The 17227-nt window shown below is 34.4% G+C and overlaps 5 protein-coding genes across 5 annotated transcripts; 1 reads left to right on the top strand and 4 right to left on the bottom strand.

Annotated features, from left to right (window-relative positions):
* Window positions 1-2546: 2546 nt before the first annotated feature.
* On the bottom strand, window positions 2547-5146 carry LOC129574793 (small glutamine-rich tetratricopeptide repeat-containing protein beta-like). The gene is made up of 5 exons (XM_055457259.1): window positions 5123-5146; window positions 4356-4858; window positions 4159-4286; window positions 3737-3938; window positions 2547-3606 (listed from the first exon to the last, which is right to left on the bottom strand). The coding sequence occupies exons 1-5, from the start codon at window positions 5144-5146 to the stop codon at window positions 3429-3431; spliced, it is 1035 nt and encodes a 344-aa protein (XP_055313234.1). The 3' UTR covers window positions 2547-3428.
* On the bottom strand, window positions 5136-6428 carry LOC129574639 (uncharacterized). The gene is made up of 7 exons (XM_055456928.1): window positions 6187-6428; window positions 6100-6118; window positions 5930-6032; window positions 5779-5868; window positions 5602-5712; window positions 5486-5539; window positions 5136-5425 (listed from the first exon to the last, which is right to left on the bottom strand). The coding sequence occupies exons 1-7, from the start codon at window positions 6226-6228 to the stop codon at window positions 5200-5202; spliced, it is 645 nt and encodes a 214-aa protein (XP_055312903.1). The 5' UTR covers window positions 6229-6428; the 3' UTR covers window positions 5136-5199.
* Window positions 6429-8181: 1753 nt separating this feature from the next.
* Window positions 8182-9344, bottom strand: LOC129574640 (uncharacterized). Its single transcript, XM_055456929.1, has 7 exons — window positions 9255-9344; window positions 9172-9190; window positions 8999-9101; window positions 8854-8943; window positions 8673-8783; window positions 8550-8603; window positions 8182-8471 (listed from the first exon to the last, which is right to left on the bottom strand). Exons 1-7 carry the CDS (start codon window positions 9294-9296, stop codon window positions 8246-8248), a joined length of 645 nt encoding a protein of 214 aa, XP_055312904.1. The 5' UTR covers window positions 9297-9344; the 3' UTR covers window positions 8182-8245.
* Window positions 9345-9496: 152 nt separating this feature from the next.
* Window positions 9497-12403, bottom strand: LOC129574631 (uncharacterized). Its single transcript, XM_055456915.1, has 2 exons — window positions 11209-12403; window positions 9497-11086 (listed from the first exon to the last, which is right to left on the bottom strand). Exons 1-2 carry the CDS (start codon window positions 12242-12244, stop codon window positions 10674-10676), a joined length of 1449 nt encoding a protein of 482 aa, XP_055312890.1. The 5' UTR covers window positions 12245-12403; the 3' UTR covers window positions 9497-10673.
* A 2340-nt stretch (window positions 12404-14743) lies between these two features.
* LOC129574629 (delta(24)-sterol reductase-like) lies at window positions 14744-17178 on the top strand. Its single transcript, XM_055456912.1, has 5 exons — window positions 14744-15141; window positions 15251-15726; window positions 15899-16073; window positions 16165-16317; window positions 16423-17178. Exons 1-5 carry the CDS (start codon window positions 14935-14937, stop codon window positions 16960-16962), a joined length of 1551 nt encoding a protein of 516 aa, XP_055312887.1. The 5' UTR covers window positions 14744-14934; the 3' UTR covers window positions 16963-17178.
* Window positions 17179-17227: the final 49 nt, after the last annotated feature.

Below are 17227 nucleotides of genomic sequence, written 5' to 3' on the forward strand. Positions count from 1 at the left end.
ACCAGTGGAAAATTCACACACAAACACATTTCATTTTTCGTTCGTGCAGAGCTCGGACACAACATTTTCGGGGAGAATTTTTTTTTTCGTTTCTTTTTCGGTGCAACACCGCTGGACCGTTTGCACTCTAATGAATTTCTACAATTTTTGTATGACTTTTTACAAATGATATACTGTAGAAATGGACTTAGATGTCGCAGTGTTCCCAATCACAATTGATAAATTGACGACATTATTGACGATAGTGTATGAGCTTCAATGAGAAATAGTCCACATTTGATTATAGCCATTGTTTTTCTTTTGGGAAAGTTTTCCGGTAGAAAATGACAGAAATAAGAGATACATACACTTAAGGACACACACATTTTGTATTGAATTTAACATGACAACGGCTTATGCCATATTTAACTCATCTCAAGTCTTCTCATCACTAAAGCGATTTTCTTATGCAACATAAGACTTAAGCCATTTTTCACTTGATCTTCAACTATTCACAGCACACACTGAGCGAATTTGAAAAAAAAAAAATTTCAACTCTTCTTCTTTCTGCTAAAGCAAAATATTTAATTGAGACAAAATTGTTGAGTGATTAACGAACTTTCGCCATTTTGCCCGCCAGTCATTTTATTTCTTTTCTTTGTTGCTCATTAAATTTATTTTTCAAATTCAAAATCCGGTTTATGACATCCCATTTTTGAAATGATTTTCAAATTTTTTTTTACCATCTCTACTAATTTTCACTTTTTTCTCCCTTTCCATTTTTTCGTAAATTTTTCTTTGGCAAAAAATCTCACCTTTTGGGATGAAAGACCGATAATTCTAATTTTGAAAGAGAAGTTCAACCTAAATTCACAATAGAGTCTCAGTGTGCGCTAAAAAAAATTGTTATTGTTTACCCTTTCGTCGACAAGGCAAATATATTTTTTGCCATTTCCTACCATTATAACACATTATACTGATGAAAATAGGGAATAAGTAGTGTTGGCTTCGAACGTTCGTTCGACCGTTCGACAACATAAAAAAAAATTATTTTGTTCGTTCGTTCGTTCGAAAGTTTTGTAAAAACTTATTTTGTTCGTTCGTTCGTTCGAAAAGTTGAAAATTATTTTTTTTGCTCGTTCGTTCGTTCGAAATTTATTTAAAAAAAATGTTGTTCGTTCGTTCGTTCGGAAATTGCTATGTTCGACCGTTGGGATTTTTTACATTTGAAATACATAGGAAGCAAATATTTCTTTGGCTAAGACTGAAGGTACAACGTTATTACCGGTGTTATTACTCAGTAATACCACTGGTAATAATTATTAACGATCTTATTACCGATTAATAAGTAATTACCGTTAAATACTTAATTAAACTTTGTACTTAAGCTTGAGTATGTACTTAACGTACTTAACGTACTTAACGTACGTACTTAACGTACTTAACGTACTTAACGTACTTAACGTACTTAACGTACTTAACGTACTCAGCGTGCTTAACGTACTTAACGTACTTAAAGTACTTAACGTACTTAAAGTACATACTCAAGCTTAAGTAGAAAGTTTAATTAAGTACTTAAGGTAATTACTTATTAATCGGTAATAAGATCGATACTAATTATTACCAGTGGTATTACTGAGTAATAACACCGGTAATAACGTTGTACCTTCAGTCTTAGCCAAAGAAATATTTGCTTCCTATGTATTTCAAATTTAAAAAATCCCAACGGTCGAACATAGCGATTTCCGAACGAACGAACGAACAACATTTTTTTAAAATAAATTTCGAACGAACGAACGAGCAAAAAAAATAATTTTCAACTTTTCGAACGAACGAACGAACAAAATAATTTTTTTTTATGTTGTCGAACGGTCGAACAAGTGTTCGAAATTGTTCGACGGCCAACACTAGGAATAAGTTGAAAAAAAAAAACTTTGGAACAATTTTTTGACCATAACCAGGCTCCAATGTATATGCCCTTCTGGGCTGAGTTGCATGTTTTCATGTCAATAAAGAACAACAAAAAATGAATCGATCCGCCATAGCCTCGTGACCGATGATAATGGTATGGAAATGTTTATGATTGAGCCAATTTGTTTGTTTTTTTCTTAGTTGAAGTGAGGTGGTGATCGATTCATATTAGTACATATATTGTATAATGAGAAAGAAAAACATACACACACACACAACAATAACTATACAAAAGAAAGAGAACAAAATAAAAATACGGTGAAATACATCATTTAACGGATGAAATATAACAATATGAAAATGGAAAATCAATCATAAGAAAATTGCTGAGTGCATGCATTTACTTTGAATATGTTTAAAGAAAGAACAAAAAGAAACAACAAAAATAAAAAGGGTCATGGAAGAAATAGCATTTTTATTTCAATAGACCTGACAACCAGATTTGAACGAGAGACATATAGTTTACGAAAGGTGCGAACAGCTACTGTCACCGAATTTAAAAATATTCACAAATTCAAATACACAAACAATACACTGAGAAAGAGAGAGCGAGAGAGAGAAGGATAAGAATGACAAAAAAGAGAATCATATAGCAATTTTGTATACAGGTACAGGAATTTTTATTCAATTTTTTTTTCAATGGTTCTTTTACGCATCGCATTTATACGCATAACAAAACAAATAAAAAACAAGACAGAAGAGATAAGAGATGTTTGTACCCATATATATTATGTAACGAAGAGGAAGACTGTTGGTTCAGAATTCTCTTTTCGTGGCTTGTTTCGTTCGATTTGATTTCAAGACTTGATTCATTTGGTTCTCCAGACGACAGGTGACTTTCTTTTTATATAGACACAATTTAGTGAATGGAGCGTTTATTGAAGAGTATACATTTTTGTTGTTATTCGTTCTATATGGAACGTGTTTTCTTTTTTGAAGAAAAAAAAAATTCAATGATTTTTGGTTTTCTCTCGATTTTTTTGTTTGCCGATGATATTTTTGATTAAGCCTGCGCAAGCCCGACCTCCTCAACTACGAGAGTCCTTCGATTTGTTGGATAATCAAGAATACATTTATTTATTTTATAGATGTAAACGTTCTGTTTTAGTATTGAAAAATAAAGAGAAGCTTTTTTTAGCTTACATCAATTGTGACTTTTGTTGGATTTTTTTTTTTCAGAATTGCATGCATCGCATATGAATCTAACTCAATTAATTCTACTTTAAATCGTGCGTTCGTGTGTATGGAAGAATACAAAAACAATTTTTTTTACTTTGGCCCAACCATATGGATTTGTTTCATTTCTTTGTTTTTATTGAATTATTATTGAGAGAGAGAGAGAGAGAAAAGGCAAAATAGGAATAGTTCAATGCTGATCGATCTAACTAAAAACGAAATGCTCGACGATTAAAAGGAATACATGTTTTTGTTGTTGTTTTTTTCTGATGTGAAGAATTAATAACATGATTTTTTGTTGTTTAGATCGATGGTGGCGGTTGGTCTGGATTATTTGGATTCGGATTCGGATTCGGATTCGGATTCGGATTCGGATTATTTGGATCCATATTGGCAAGTGTTGCTTGTGCTGCTGCTTGCGTTGCCGCTTCAAACATTTCCGGATTATTCGTACGCATTTGTCCAACCAATTGACGTCCACTAATAAGAAACATACAGCAAACCAAATTCAATTAGCCACTTTTGTGTATTGCATAACTCAGCAAATTATTGAGTATTGAACAATATACATTCAGATCCATTGTTTTAGTTTTAGTTGTGCTCTACTCACATTTCAAAAATACCATTCATATTGTTCATGCCCGACAATTGATTGCGCAATTGTGAAATCGTATCTTGCATCGCTGGATCGGACATCATTTGGGTGGCAAGGTTCATTAGGGCTGGGTTATTGAATGCGGCATTGAAATTTATACCTCCCATTTGCTCAGCAAAATTTGGTGGAAGACCGTCACTTGGTGCTGCGGTTTGAGCTGCATTTTTGGATTAAAGTTCAGTTTCATTAGTGACAAAATTAAATTATATATTATAATATTCCTAGAATATTCGAGTAATCAACCAGATTTTTGCCATTGAAGTGACTAATTTCGGATTTTATAAACCATTTAAAGGGAAAATTGAATCATTTTGATGGGATTCACAAAAGTAGGCGCAAAAATCAGAAGTTTAAGTCAAAACTTCCACAGCCAATACCTTCTTGGATGCGTTGTTGAGTGACACTCAAGTTATTTTGGTAATCAGCGTTATCTGGATCCAAACGAAGTGCATTCTTGTATGCATCTTCAGCTTCCTTGTTCTTGTTCATTTTTGCATAGGCCATACTACAATGGAAAACTCACATTAGAACCCGTTCATTCGTTCAATAACGATTTCGAAAAAAGTGAACTTACCCAAGACGACCGTATGCTTTGCTGTAGTTTGAATCGTATCTCAGAGCCATTTTGCAGTCTTCGGCCGCTTTTTGGTAGTCGCCCAATCGGCTATAAGCAGCAGCTCGGTTACAATAAAACACTGGATTGGTTGCGTCTATGCTGAGTGCGCGATTGTATGCGACCAAAGCCTCCGTATATTTTTCCTCTTTCATCAGTTGGTTTCCCTCATTTTTGATGTTTTCCGCCTCTTGTTTTCGATCCGGGCTGATGGTGCAGCATGTGCTCTGGTAAATGTCGTACAAATCTATGTGATTCAATGGATTATCATCACCCGAAGCACCATCACTACTCAACGATGGTAGATCGTATGCCGTTTCCAGGCATTGTGCGGCCACTTCCAAACTTTCAACAATATCCGGCGAAAATTTACTGTTGTCTATTTGATTTTGTAGAAAGCGCAAAAATGCTCGTCGATTTCGCCAAATTGCACACCGCTTAAAAGGTAAGAAAAATCGCTCATTCTATGATTATTATTACTGAGAGTCTAGAGAGTCTTAATGGAAAAACGATAGTCTCATCACACAAGATGTCGAGTTATTGACGGTATGCTTCGAGATAATTTCGGTAACTCTCTCACATTTACGGCAAATAGTTTCGAGAAAAAAAGTGAATATCATTATGTATTCCTCATAACTATCGCACAAGCTGATTGAAGCTTGCTTATGTATGCATGAAAACTCAAGCAATCTAATGAATACTTTACTCCATATTTAGAAAAAAAAAACAGATTCTATGTATTTTGATATCATCTTTACTTCAATTCTTTTGAGATGAAAGTTATCTCAAAATCAAGTTAATTGAATCATGGGTCAATTTTTATGAAATGTTTTCCAGCCCAGTAGCCAACGGCACTTCCAATTGTGGCCCCAGGTATTCCACCCAAAACAATTCCAGCTGATGCACCCACCGCAGCCGAAGCTTTTGTTATCCAGTTGTGTACATAAACGCTTGCTCGCATTCTTATCATATTTGCGTATATGTCATCACAGATATTCTCAATTTTTGTCCGCTTATGTGGATCTATAATTCTAAAATAGATATGATTAATGTGTATTCGTAGGGTATGATGAGAAAATATCGGATCTTACGACAAATAAATAATTGATAGCTTATCAGCTTCGGCCTCAAGTCCCGCTAGATCTCTACAAAATTGAAGATTGAATGATGGGTATTTAATAATAATATTGTTCATAATGGAACCTACCGTTGATACAGTCCAATGTCATATATTCCGTTAGTTCTTTTTTGTGCTTCGTAATGCCTTTTTTCGAAAAAATCAATTATTGCATTTGCATTCGAGACGCATTCCATTATTCTAAAAAAAAATTATTAGATTAATCAAATTCATAATATTTGATTAGTATGAAGATTTTTTGCATACTTTTTGTCATCAACACCACTTCGTACGGATTTCTTTCGAACCAATTTGGAATTTTCCAAGCTTTGTATCTCTTCTTTTCCATACGTACATCTAATTAAATGGAAAACATTAAACAAACGATAGATTTGACGGTATTACATAACCCAACTACCTTTTCTTAAAAGCTGTTTCATCTAGCTTTTCTCTGGATTCTTTGATGGATTTATCATTAACTGGGACGTTCAAAATATGAATCAGTTGACTTTTGGAAACTTCTATAAGTAAATAAAAACGTTTTGTTATTTTTTTTTTAATGTTATATCTTGGGATAGAGGGAAAGACCTTGCATCATAACCATAGTCTGGAAAAATACAAAAAATGAAATGAATATATAGAAAAAATAAAACAAAAAGAATATATTTCACTTACCAAAACGGTTAGCAAAAAACTCAAAGTTATCAACCGCTTCATTTTCACTTTTATTATAATGAAAACACTTCATCAATTTTGCAAAGTAAATTTCCAATGAAAAACATTCAACGTGTTCACACATTTATATTCTCGTCTCATCTCGCTCTATTGGCATTTTTGGGAATTTTATCAGAAAATTCTCGACAATAATTATGCAAATAAAAGTTTTCTGTTGTTTAACTGTTTACATTATTATTATTATTTATAATAATTTATTCATTTTAGCGTCTGCTCAAATGAGCTGACGATTCAGGGTCACAAAAGTTTTTACAAGTTTTTGCAGTATAAAGAGAATTGTCCGTTTGAAAAAACAGTTTTACATAACAGCCAAGTTATGTATATGTGTATTATAATTTTTATTTGGAATTAACAGAGAGACTGAAATAAAAGTTATAAATTTGTTATAAATATCTTCGATTTGGAGTGCCTCAATAAATGTTTTCGAATTTTATTTTCTAATTATACTCGCATGAGTATTTGATGTATCAGATTTTACGTCAAGGAAATAACAGGCATTGTTTTTTTTTTGAATTGTTTGTTTGTGAACAATATTCAAATGTTATAAACTATTTTATAAAAAGGCTTGACAACCTGTAATTCGATGTAAACGAATAGTCTAAATATTTCAGTGTTTGTAATGAAAATGCAGGCTTGCCACTCAATTTTGAAAAAGATATAGATGAAAAAGATGAAATTTTGACTCAAATAGCTACAAAAATAGCTGACCAATAAAACGGCAAAATATCAATGCAAACTAGTTCGTTGACCTTTTATTTGCTGTTTTTTTATGTTATTTGACAAATTTACGCAATGATGAATCATGTCTACAGTTTTTGTTTTGTTTTTTGATGAATGATAAGAAACAATCTCACTTTAATGATTTCATCGATATTAATCCTTTATGTCTTTTAGCATAAGCAATTCATGCATCAGTTTCCATATGCTGCGTTAGTGCACTATACCCTTTATTTTTAACATTAACTGTGGCTGATTACACAGAAATACTTTGAATTTGCTGTGATGGTCAAAAAAATTTAAGCTGAACATTATTAGCAAAATATAAGCTAAAAGTGTTCGAATATTTTCGGAGATCTTTGAATCTGTCAAAATAACAGATTAAACATTTTGCACGATCTTTACCAACCTTTCTAAAATCTCTATAGTCCTTCGCACTACTTTTATAGGCGTGGATAACGTCTGGTATCAAACTGAACTGATCGAGCCGGTCTGGACAGAATTTTCTTATCTTTGAACTCATTCCTAAAAGACAACTAAACAAAATCATATGAAATTTCGCGTAGAATACTGATTTTTATTCGAATCGTTATATGCATTGATTTTTGACAGTTTCAAAGAAATGCAGAAATCTTTGCTATGTTAGTGAACAAGTCATTCTATAGCGGGCTATTATTATCTGTTTGCAAGATGAGTCAAACGCATTCATCGGTATAGTCAAAAACTGTTTTTCTTTCATTTCCAAGCTATTTTGATTATTCACGTTGGTTACTTTGGCGTTCTAGCACCCCTATTTCTTTCAATTTCCATCGAAAAATTGAATAGCTGAGAAAAGCTGATTTTTGATGAAAAAGCCGACTATAGCTACGATTTTCAAACTAGCTGAAATAGCCTACCAGTGGCAAGCCTGAAAATGGAATGATGAAACTTATACTTTAAAATTGGATGGTTTTGTTTATACGAATTCAAGAGTTTTCCTTTATAAATTTATGACCTTCCAAGGATTGATTTCTTTTTATCACTTTGGAATACCAAATACTCTTGGATTGCAGTGAAGATTTGATATGATTTGATATTTTCTGGCGTTAATATATTGAATACTATTGACAAAGTCATCCGTTTTCAAAATCGCTCAGGCTTTTCAATCACACAAAGGCTTTTTGCCCAGTAAATTTTTATTTCAGTAGAAACTCCACAACGAATTAAAAAATTGAATTGCCAAATTTAATATTCTGAATTTATTTATGAATTTTCATATTTTTAGAATGCTATGTTCCATAAATTATGGATCGATTTTTGTAAAATGTCGTCCAGATAAATAACCTGCGCCAGCCCCAACAGCAGCTAATGGAGCACCACCGATAAAAGCCCCAGCAACTCCAGCCACTAGGGCCGAAGATGGTCTTATCCAATCGTGTACAAAAACACTAGCTCTCATTATTGCCGCATTTGTGAACAGATCATCACAAATATTTTCGATTTTTGTCCGTTTATCTGCATCAGTAGTTCTATAATAAATATTGTCTTTATAAAAAATAGTCTTTTATTTAAATACAGTAATTTATGAAAATGATATTGGTTCATACGTGATAAAAATGTTTGATAATTTGTCAGCTTCTGCTTCAAGTGCCGCTAGATCTCTGAAAATTAATTTAAACAAAAAGCTTGAAAATCACGGAATAATTGAATACGTTCTTGTTAAAACTTACTTATGGTACATTTTAACATCATAAATTCCATTTTCAGCCTTCTGAGCTTCGTTAAAATTGTTGACAAAAGTTTCAATTATTTTGTTTACATCGATGACACTTTGCATAATTCTTGAATAAATAAAACCGATACGTAAATAGATGTTGGCTATCAAACATTTTTTTACAATTTGTAGCTCACTTTGTGTCAACGCTTCCACTGCGCAACGATTTTTGTCTAACCATTTTAACTTTGTTGATGTCTTGAATGCCATCTTTTTTATACGTGCATCTGAAAATGAACAAAATCGATTATATTTCGTTCAGCGCATTGTATTGCAACATACCTTTCCCTCCAAGCAGTCTCGTTTAATGATTTTTTGGAATCTATAAAAGCGCTTCGATCAACTTCAACGTTTGCTATACGAATAAGCGAACTTTTTGAAAGTTCTATAAAGAAATAAAACACTATTGTTAGGACAGTTTATTATTTTGTATTATTTGGCAAAAGCTATCTGACCTATCATCATGACCGTCGACTGTGAAAGGGAAGAATATAAAGTTAATGTTTATATTTGGAAAAAAAAGTCATTTTTTACTTGCCAAAACCACGAACAAAAAACTCAGGCTCATCAACAGTTTCATTTTCAAATTTGTTTTAAACAAAAAACAGAGCAGCGATTTCAATCGAAAATAATTTCACAAAACAAAATTCGAATGGAAATTTTCGAATTACATTCAGTATGGATTGAATTCACTTGAATAATGAATATAATAATGAATTCCACTGTTTGCAAAAACAGCTGTTCGTAGAAATATTCAAGTGCTATGCACGAGTCAAACGGCAGCATTATAGCGATAGGTAAATTCGCCACGGAAGTTTGAATTACAACGAATTCGTTTTAAATCTATTAAAACTAATACAGAGAAGAAAAAACCCAGCATTTATTGCGTGTGTCTCACCTCTCATCGTTAGAGAGAAACAAAATCAACGAAGACAGAAACATAGATTCCGATATGATTGAGCAACAGAGAATTTCCTTGTTCCCAAATTCCAACTAACCTTAATCATTAAATATTGTCACTTTTTTTTAATTAAAATGAAATGATTTTCATAGTATTAAGAAAATATCAATATTTCATTACATATAAAACTTAAAATTGAAAGAATTAAATGTTATTACTCTTTTTTCAATAATGAAAAAAGCGAAATGTAAGGGAAATTGCTGCTGTACCGAAAAGTTTGGATTACGTATATAATCCGTTTTACAGAGAAGAAACCCAGCGTTCATTGCGTGTGTCTTACCGTTACAGAGTCAACAGAGAAAAGTAGATTCGCGTGTCAACAATGTAAGTACAAAAAACAAATGATATTCGAACTGCCACTTTTTGGCACCGCATTGAATTTACTTGTAATATTGCCGTTTACTCGTATATAGGACTTCTGAAATTTGTCTATTTGTCTAAGAATTTGAATTATGAAATTAACTATGTAAAATTCTTTGGAATAGAACTACCAACTTATAAAAGTATAAATTATTATAAAAAATACCACAATTTCGGTGTGAAACGATCGTAAATTTCGATCGATTTAAAAATGGTCAAATATAAAAGGTAATCATCTGCTCAAAGGGTAAAATTTTCCAAGCAAACAATGAGGAAAGTAAAATTGCTGCAGTGTGGAAAAATTTGGATTACTATGTAATTCGTTTTATTATATTATCATTTCCGTTACTTTAATTTTGACATCGTAGTGAACATAGGTCATACATACGCTATGTAAACAAAATCATACTTCGGCTTATCGAATATTAGGATTTCACCTGAAATATAGAGTGAACTCATATACGATATTTCGGCAACTACCGAATTGCTAAATTAAGTGAAATGCTACATCTACGCGTTTGATGGACGCATAGATGTGCTGTTCCACTGAAACGTACAAGGACAAAGTTTTGTTGGATATTTTATTGTAAATTATTGAACATTGTGATTAATAAAACATTGCATGGAGCATATAAACTAAGTTAAAATCATTGGGTGAAATGTTTCGGGATATTCGTCCTTCCATGAAGATGCGGTAACAATTTTATTTTTCCAGTATCCTCGTTCGCCCCATTTGATTCCGTTGCTAACCAGTTGATCGATAGTTGTCTCCCATCGTAGCATCAACGCATCAGGTGAGCCCATCCAACCAGAATCTTCGTCCCACATTTCGATGGTAATGCGTGCTGCTTTGTGCATTCTCGACGATCGATACTGTTCGCCGAAATAGGGCATGTGCGTGTTCACACGGCATTCGGTGCGAAAAACCTCTTTGCCATCGATAAATACCTTGATGTAAGCATCACACGCACCCCAATCATCACATACATTACCATAAAGATCTGTGTGAGCCTCAGCGCCATGAATCATAATTGTCCACCAACCGTATCCTTCATCAAAGAAATCAATTTTTGATTATTTCTCAAATTAAAGGGAATTTCCAAGCGAAAACTTCAATTCCGTGTTGATAATGCGAAATTTTCGCAAATGACAATAAAAAACAGATGGTTACCTGTTGGAGTGGATTGAACTGGTTGATTGCGTGCTTCATCGGAACACGTTTTGCCAACAAGTTTTATGGGATCGGCAAAGGCGCTTTCGACTCGATATCGAACGTATTCCATGTAGCCAAAGAGACATCCGTACATTTCGTGGCGCATGTGACAATCGTATTCGGTTCTCGCAACCGGATCTCTAAGACAAACATACACATATTCTCCTTCGAATGGTCGACATCCTCCGCGGCACCGAATCGATCCGTTATCCATTGTTTGATTGTAATGTTCGCTGAAACTTTTGGACAACACTTGATTGATCGGTTGACGTTTATTGATCGGTGTACCCATTGAGTCGACGATTTCCAGTCGATGCAATCGTGCCTCAACCGTAATGGGTCGATATTCAAATAGAGTTTTATAGAGTTTACACGATATCAGTGATCCTCTCGCAAGATCGGGTACAAAAGCACTTTCCATGTACACGAACAGTGAAACGAACGATGAAAGTGCCAAAAGAATTGGCATTCCAACCAGAGGATACTTTCGAAAGATAGATTGTCTTTGGGCAAACTTAGTGACTATGTCACATAGACCGGTATGAACTTCATGCACAATGGCCATTTTACTCTCGGACGAAAAGTTTTTATTCGGATCCAAATTGGCAATGTTCCGCGTAATCATTCGCATCGAGGCTTCAATTCCAAGCATATCATGTTCGGCTTCTCTTCGATGTTTTGCGTCCGATATGCCCCATTCTAAACGCCGTTTCCATTGGTAATCGGTTCCAATTGCATCCTGAATAACTGGCAATGTCGCCACCATTGGAGCGATGTATGGCACAAATTTTAGTATTCTCGTTTCACCTATCACTGTCACTTCCACTTCTTTTCGCTCGAAAAAATGCTTAGTCACCTGCAACGACTGATTTATTCGCACTTCCAATTGTTTTGGAAAACTTTCAGTCAACACAAATTCAATGTTTCGGTAGGGAATCCATGCTAATGTTCCGGTTATTACCATTAGAATACACGCTATTCGTATGGTGGACATTTTTTTTTTTTGAATAAAAAATATTTTCTCTTCCGAAAAAAGTTTTTCTACTTCGATTTTCAGGACTGAAAATGTCTTCTTTTGAAATAGTTCATCTTATCTTGAGAAAATTGTTCACTTTTTTGTTTTTTTGCAATATTCAACGTTTCTCATTCTATCCTGATTTTTACGGATTTTCTTTCGCCTAACATCGATGGTAAAATGTAATAAATCAGAAATATAATAAAACTGCATCCAAGTCTTTTAGATGCAATCACAACAAAGACTAAACGCGAACTGATAGATTGATGACTGCAATCGTGCACCTAACATTTAAATTCTTATGATCACCCAAGGAGCCAGTATTGGACCAAAACAACTTCATATGTTTATCAACCATTATTTATCTATTAATATCAGCCTATTAACTAGATAACCTTGTTAATTGAATATATCATCTGGTGCTGTGATATTCATGATGCAGATTAAATTAAATCGATCTGTTTGCAGATTGCATTTGAAGGAAAGAGCAATGCAATTCACTTGATATTAGATCTTAACCCTCTAATGCATTAATTTTTCCCAGTACTCCCAGTACTGGTACTTGGTTGATTTTTGGCCATAGATAATTAAAAAAATATTCTACAGGCGTTCAAATGTTGCCCGTCTAGAGGCGGTTGTATGCATTAGAGGGTTAAGTTCTGGTTTCTTGATATTTTCGTGTGAAAAAGGTACTTTTTTCAACGAACTCCTCAAACGTAGCAGTCGAAAAATTACTATGCATTTTTTCTAAAATAAAAAGTCGCGATTTAAAGAGAATAGAAGGAACAGAATAATCATTTCAACATCTAAGAAAAAAAAACGTTATTCTTACCGTTAGTCTATTTCGAAGTAGCAAAAAAAAAACAATTCAGAACATTCGAAAAGCAGCCATAAGCATGCAAAATGCTTTTTGTGTGTATAATTTAAATAATCCCATGCATATTATTCTATTTGATAGAAGATGCATTTACAACCAATGAATCGGATGTAGGTCACTATCACCTTATGTGCAGCACACATTGCACACTATGCACTACATCAACAATCATGACAATTGCAATTTCAATTCACCTTCTGTGAAATAGTTCAATTTCAATGCCATGGAGCATTTTGAGCCGAGATTCGCTAAATCGTCTAATGAGATCATATCATTTCTATTTCAACTTATGTAAACATTGTTTGCAAGATAATAGTTTTTATTAACATAATGAAATTATTCGAAATGACGCGAATAGTGGACGAGGGGAAATTCTTCCATGGATCAATTCAATTTTTTTATTTTTGCTATGACCACCATCACATGTAATTGTATTGAAAAAATAAGAGAACGTAGAGATAAAAGTTTACGTCTTCCACGTAAAGATTGGTTGAGGCTTTATGCAATGAGATATTGTATTGATGTGAAAACATAAGGATGATGAGAAAATCACATTTTAATCATATTTATTTTCGCCTTTGAATCACATCGACAGATCCAATATATTGCATACTATAGCGAATGTCCACATGCACCGTTATCGATTACAATTTATAATATATCGATTTCGTAGCTTTAAAAAAATTTAGAACTAAGCAATTAAAAACCCTAGTCATCATCATTTTACATTCGGTTTATGTATTATTCATTTCAGTAAGTATTCAATCGTTTATGATGATTTGGTGTGTTTTGTCAAAAGCCGGTTAAACAATATCAATACTGCGTTAATTTCATCCAGAACCATAAAAATAGCACTGACAATAGAAAAGTGCTTGCAAAAAAATTTATAACCGATTCGATGGGATGATAAGCGTTTAAGTATTTATGACATGCGAAATAAGCGCAGTTCAAAGTAGAGTGAATGTCCGAAGCATACAATTTTATTCTAAACTCTCGCCCGTAGTAATGTATTCAATTTCATTCAAATGATTTCAGATGTGATGTTTGAATCAAAATCAATCCGTGTGCAGAGCATTCGATTCGACGAAATGTTTTGTATTTTTGGAATTATGAGCACGTTTTGCATATGGTATTGCTTCATTTGCAGTATATATTAGTTTTGAAATGTGGGCATTTTAATTTGTTCGATTGGGTTGTGTTTGTATTTCTTTTTGTTCTCTACTCAAGTAGGCATATGGATCTCTCGGCGGACGTCGTTCTCTTGAGTTTTGTTGTTTCACACGATTCGAAGCCATAACATGCTGATTGTTGTTAATCCGAAATTCGTTATGCGCTGCGCACACACAGCAAGTACACTTAATGCCAGTCCGCATGAATGTAGGTACAAACACCAAACACATACTAACACACAACCAACATTTTGCTATTCAGAAGAAGAAGAAAAATCGCTCGGATTTCGTCATCAAACCGGCGCCACATCAAATTGTTTTTGCTCACGCAAAAAACAAAGGCACAGAGTGAAAGAAAGAAAGAAAGAGAGAGAGAGAGAGAGAGAGCCGTACGCGGCAGTGTCTATATCATATCTGAATTATGATTAGTACTCGTTGCTCTTGTGCGGCGTTCATTGTTGCCATCCTCTTACATTGCGAGCTTCATTTAACATTTTAAACGGCAAGGTCAATCAAACAATTCAGTCGCATTTGTGGTGTGAACGAGACCAGAGCACGGAAAATTTCGATGAAATTTTGGTTTTTCCTTCTACTGTGGTAAAAACCAATTAAGTCATTGCAAAATGGATCCAAACGAAGTGATTGATTTTAAGGGTGAAACATTTATGGAGATCCTATTGATTGACTACCGATGGGTCATTGTGTGCTTCTTGTTGTTGCCTCTGTCATTTTTGTACAATTTGTGGTTTTACACACGCAACAAAATCATCTTCCACTTGAACAGTGCACCACGCGCTCACGATGACAAAGTCCGTAAAATTCAGAAACAGGTAATTTCCCGTTTGATTTTGCAGCCAGCAGATTTGCTAAGATCTCAAACCGATCCTCTGCTGATTAAAAAGTGTCCAAACAGTGAGAGTAATTTGATTGTGTATTTAGGTGCAAGAATGGAATAAAAGCGATAAATCGAAAAAAATGTGCACCGCTCGGCCGGGCTACCAAACGATGAGCTTCCGTAAACCACTTTACAAGTCTACCATGCACCAAGTCGAATGCAATTTGATTGACATTTTGGAAGTCGATCGGGAAAAGCGAACGGTTCGTGTTGAACCGTTGGCAACAATGGATCAAGTGTCGGAAACGTTGGCAAAACTTGGCTGGACCATTGCCATTGTACCAGAACTTGATGATTTAACCGTAGGTGGTCTGGTTATGGGCACCGGTGTTGAATCTAGCTCACACATTTATGGATTGTTTCAACATATTTGCCTTTCGTACGAACTCGTTTTGGCCGATGGCAGCGTGGTGAAATGCTCGAAAGATGAAAATCCCGATTTATTCTATGCCGTGCCATGGAGCTACGGTACTTTGGGCTTCTTGACCGCTGTTGAAATAAAAATTCTACCAGCCACAAAGTAAGCGTGAAATTCTCTTCGAATTTTTCGTGATTTGATTTCTTTTTTTTTTGTTTATTTGTTTAAACAAAAACATCGACGAATCATTGAACATTTTTGATGCTTGATGATTTATTTTCATTCAATTATTTCAAATGCTTCTCATTTTTCCTCTGCTCATGGTGCTGTAAAGATACATCCGCATGGAATATGAACCAGTATTTGGATTGGAAAACATTGCAAAGCGTTTCAATGATGTTAGTCATGATGCTAACAATCATTTTGTTGAAGGATTGCAATATTCTTTGGATGAAGCTGTTATTATGACCGCGGTCATGGTGCCCGATCACGAAGTCGATCACAGAAAGGTAAAGCCAATTTGGTTTTGAGATTGGAACAAACTGTGAACAAATTGCGAGTTTTTTTTAATGAGCTTCCTCCCAAAATTCCATTGAATAGATCAACGATGTCGGTAAATGGTATAAGCCATGGTTCTTCAAGCATGTTGAAAACATCCTAAAAACGGTGCCAAAGGGTCAAACTATTACCGAATATCTTCCATTGAGAGACTACTACCATCGTCATTCGCGTGCTTTGTTCTGGGAGCTCCAAGTAAGTAGTTTGCAAAAACGTTCGTTCGTTTTGCAGAGAAAGAAGTTCAAATTCCCTCAAAAATAAGAAACAAATTTTCTAAGCCAACTTTCTCTATCTCAATAGGATATTGTTCCATTCGGCAACCATCCAATTTTCCGTTATTTGTTCGGTTGGTTGATGCCCGTAAAGGTGTCGTTCCTGAAATTGACGCAACCTGAAACGGTGAAAAAACTATACGAAGAAACGCAAGTCATTCAAGATTTGTTGGTGCCAACGTCCAAAATGGCCGATTGCATTCGTGAATTCAATAAATTGGTGAATGTGTATCCATTGTGGTTGTGCCCGTTCCGTTTGTGGAATAATCCAGGTATGGTTCATCCGGCCGCCGGTTTCGAGGTTGATATGTACGTCGATATTGGTGTTTATGGCACTGTGAAATTGAAACGTGGCCAATTCCATGCCGAACGCACAACACGTCAGCTCGAGGATATTGTCGTCAAATCGAATGGATTCCAAATGTTGTACGCCGATTGCTTCCGTACCAAAGACGAATTCCGTCAAATGTTCGATCATCGCTTGTACGATCGCATGCGTAGAGAATTGAAATGCGAAGAAGCATTTCCAGAAGTGTACGACAAAATTAATAAGAAAGTTCGCGATTAAATTGCCAATGTGCATCAAGTGGGGTTTTTTGTTCGTAAAAACGAAAACGAAATTAGCAATCGAAATAATGGTTATCAATGGCAATCAATCGCTTGATCGTGAACTTCGTTTTTATTTTTTATTTATCGTTAAAGAGCAAATGCCATACATTTATCAATACACCCAGCTCAAGAGCTTGTAAAAAAATCAATAAAATAAAAGTAATTTCTTACAAAAGAATACGTCAATGGACTTGATTTATGACCAACTGCTTACTATAATTTCA

The sequence above is a fragment of the Sitodiplosis mosellana genome, unplaced genomic scaffold (genome assembly GCF_009176505.1).
Source record: "Sitodiplosis mosellana isolate CC-2019 unplaced genomic scaffold, AAFC_SMos_1.0 Smas_scaffold_6165, whole genome shotgun sequence".
Classification (NCBI taxonomy): domain Eukaryota; kingdom Metazoa; phylum Arthropoda; class Insecta; order Diptera; family Cecidomyiidae; genus Sitodiplosis; species Sitodiplosis mosellana.

Excerpts from the sequence above, each read along its gene's own strand:
- LOC129574631 (XM_055456915.1), bottom strand. The coding sequence starts at position 12,244 with ATGTCCACCATACGAATAGCGTGTATTCTAATGGTAATAACCGGAACA. Across the intron at positions 11,087-11,208 it reads AGTTCAATCCACTCCAACAG|GATACGGTTGGTGGACAATT; the intron begins GTAACCATCTGT and ends TCTTTGATGAAG.
- LOC129574629 (XM_055456912.1), top strand. The coding sequence starts at position 14,935 with ATGGATCCAAACGAAGTGATTGATTTTAAGGGTGAAACATTTATGGAG. Across the intron at positions 15,142-15,250 it reads TCCGTAAAATTCAGAAACAG|GTGCAAGAATGGAATAAAAG; the intron begins GTAATTTCCCGT and ends TTGTGTATTTAG. Across the intron at positions 16,318-16,422 it reads CTTTGTTCTGGGAGCTCCAA|GATATTGTTCCATTCGGCAA; the intron begins GTAAGTAGTTTG and ends CTATCTCAATAG.
- LOC129574639 (XM_055456928.1), bottom strand. The coding sequence starts at position 6,228 with ATGAAGCGGTTGATAACTTTGAGTTTTTTGCTAACCGTTTTG. Across the intron at positions 5,540-5,601 it reads GACATTGGACTGTATCAACG|AGATCTAGCGGGACTTGAGG; the intron begins GTAGGTTCCATT and ends TCAATTTTGTAG. Across the intron at positions 5,426-5,485 it reads CTATCAATTATTTATTTGTC|AATTATAGATCCACATAAGC; the intron begins GTAAGATCCGAT and ends TATCTATTTTAG.
- LOC129574640 (XM_055456929.1), bottom strand. The coding sequence starts at position 9,296 with ATGAAACTGTTGATGAGCCTGAGTTTTTTGTTCGTGGTTTTG. Across the intron at positions 8,944-8,998 it reads GAGACTGCTTGGAGGGAAAG|ATGCACGTATAAAAAAGATG; the intron begins GTATGTTGCAAT and ends GTTCATTTTCAG. Across the intron at positions 8,604-8,672 it reads GATGTTAAAATGTACCATAA|AGATCTAGCGGCACTTGAAG; the intron begins GTAAGTTTTAAC and ends ATTAATTTTCAG.
- LOC129574793 (XM_055457259.1), bottom strand. The coding sequence starts at position 5,146 with ATGATATCAAAATACATAGAATCT. Across the intron at positions 4,287-4,355 it reads AAAGCATACGGTCGTCTTGG|TATGGCCTATGCAAAAATGA; the intron begins GTAAGTTCACTT and ends TTTCCATTGTAG. Across the intron at positions 3,607-3,736 it reads ATGAATGGTATTTTTGAAAT|TGGACGTCAATTGGTTGGAC; the intron begins GTGAGTAGAGCA and ends GTTTCTTATTAG.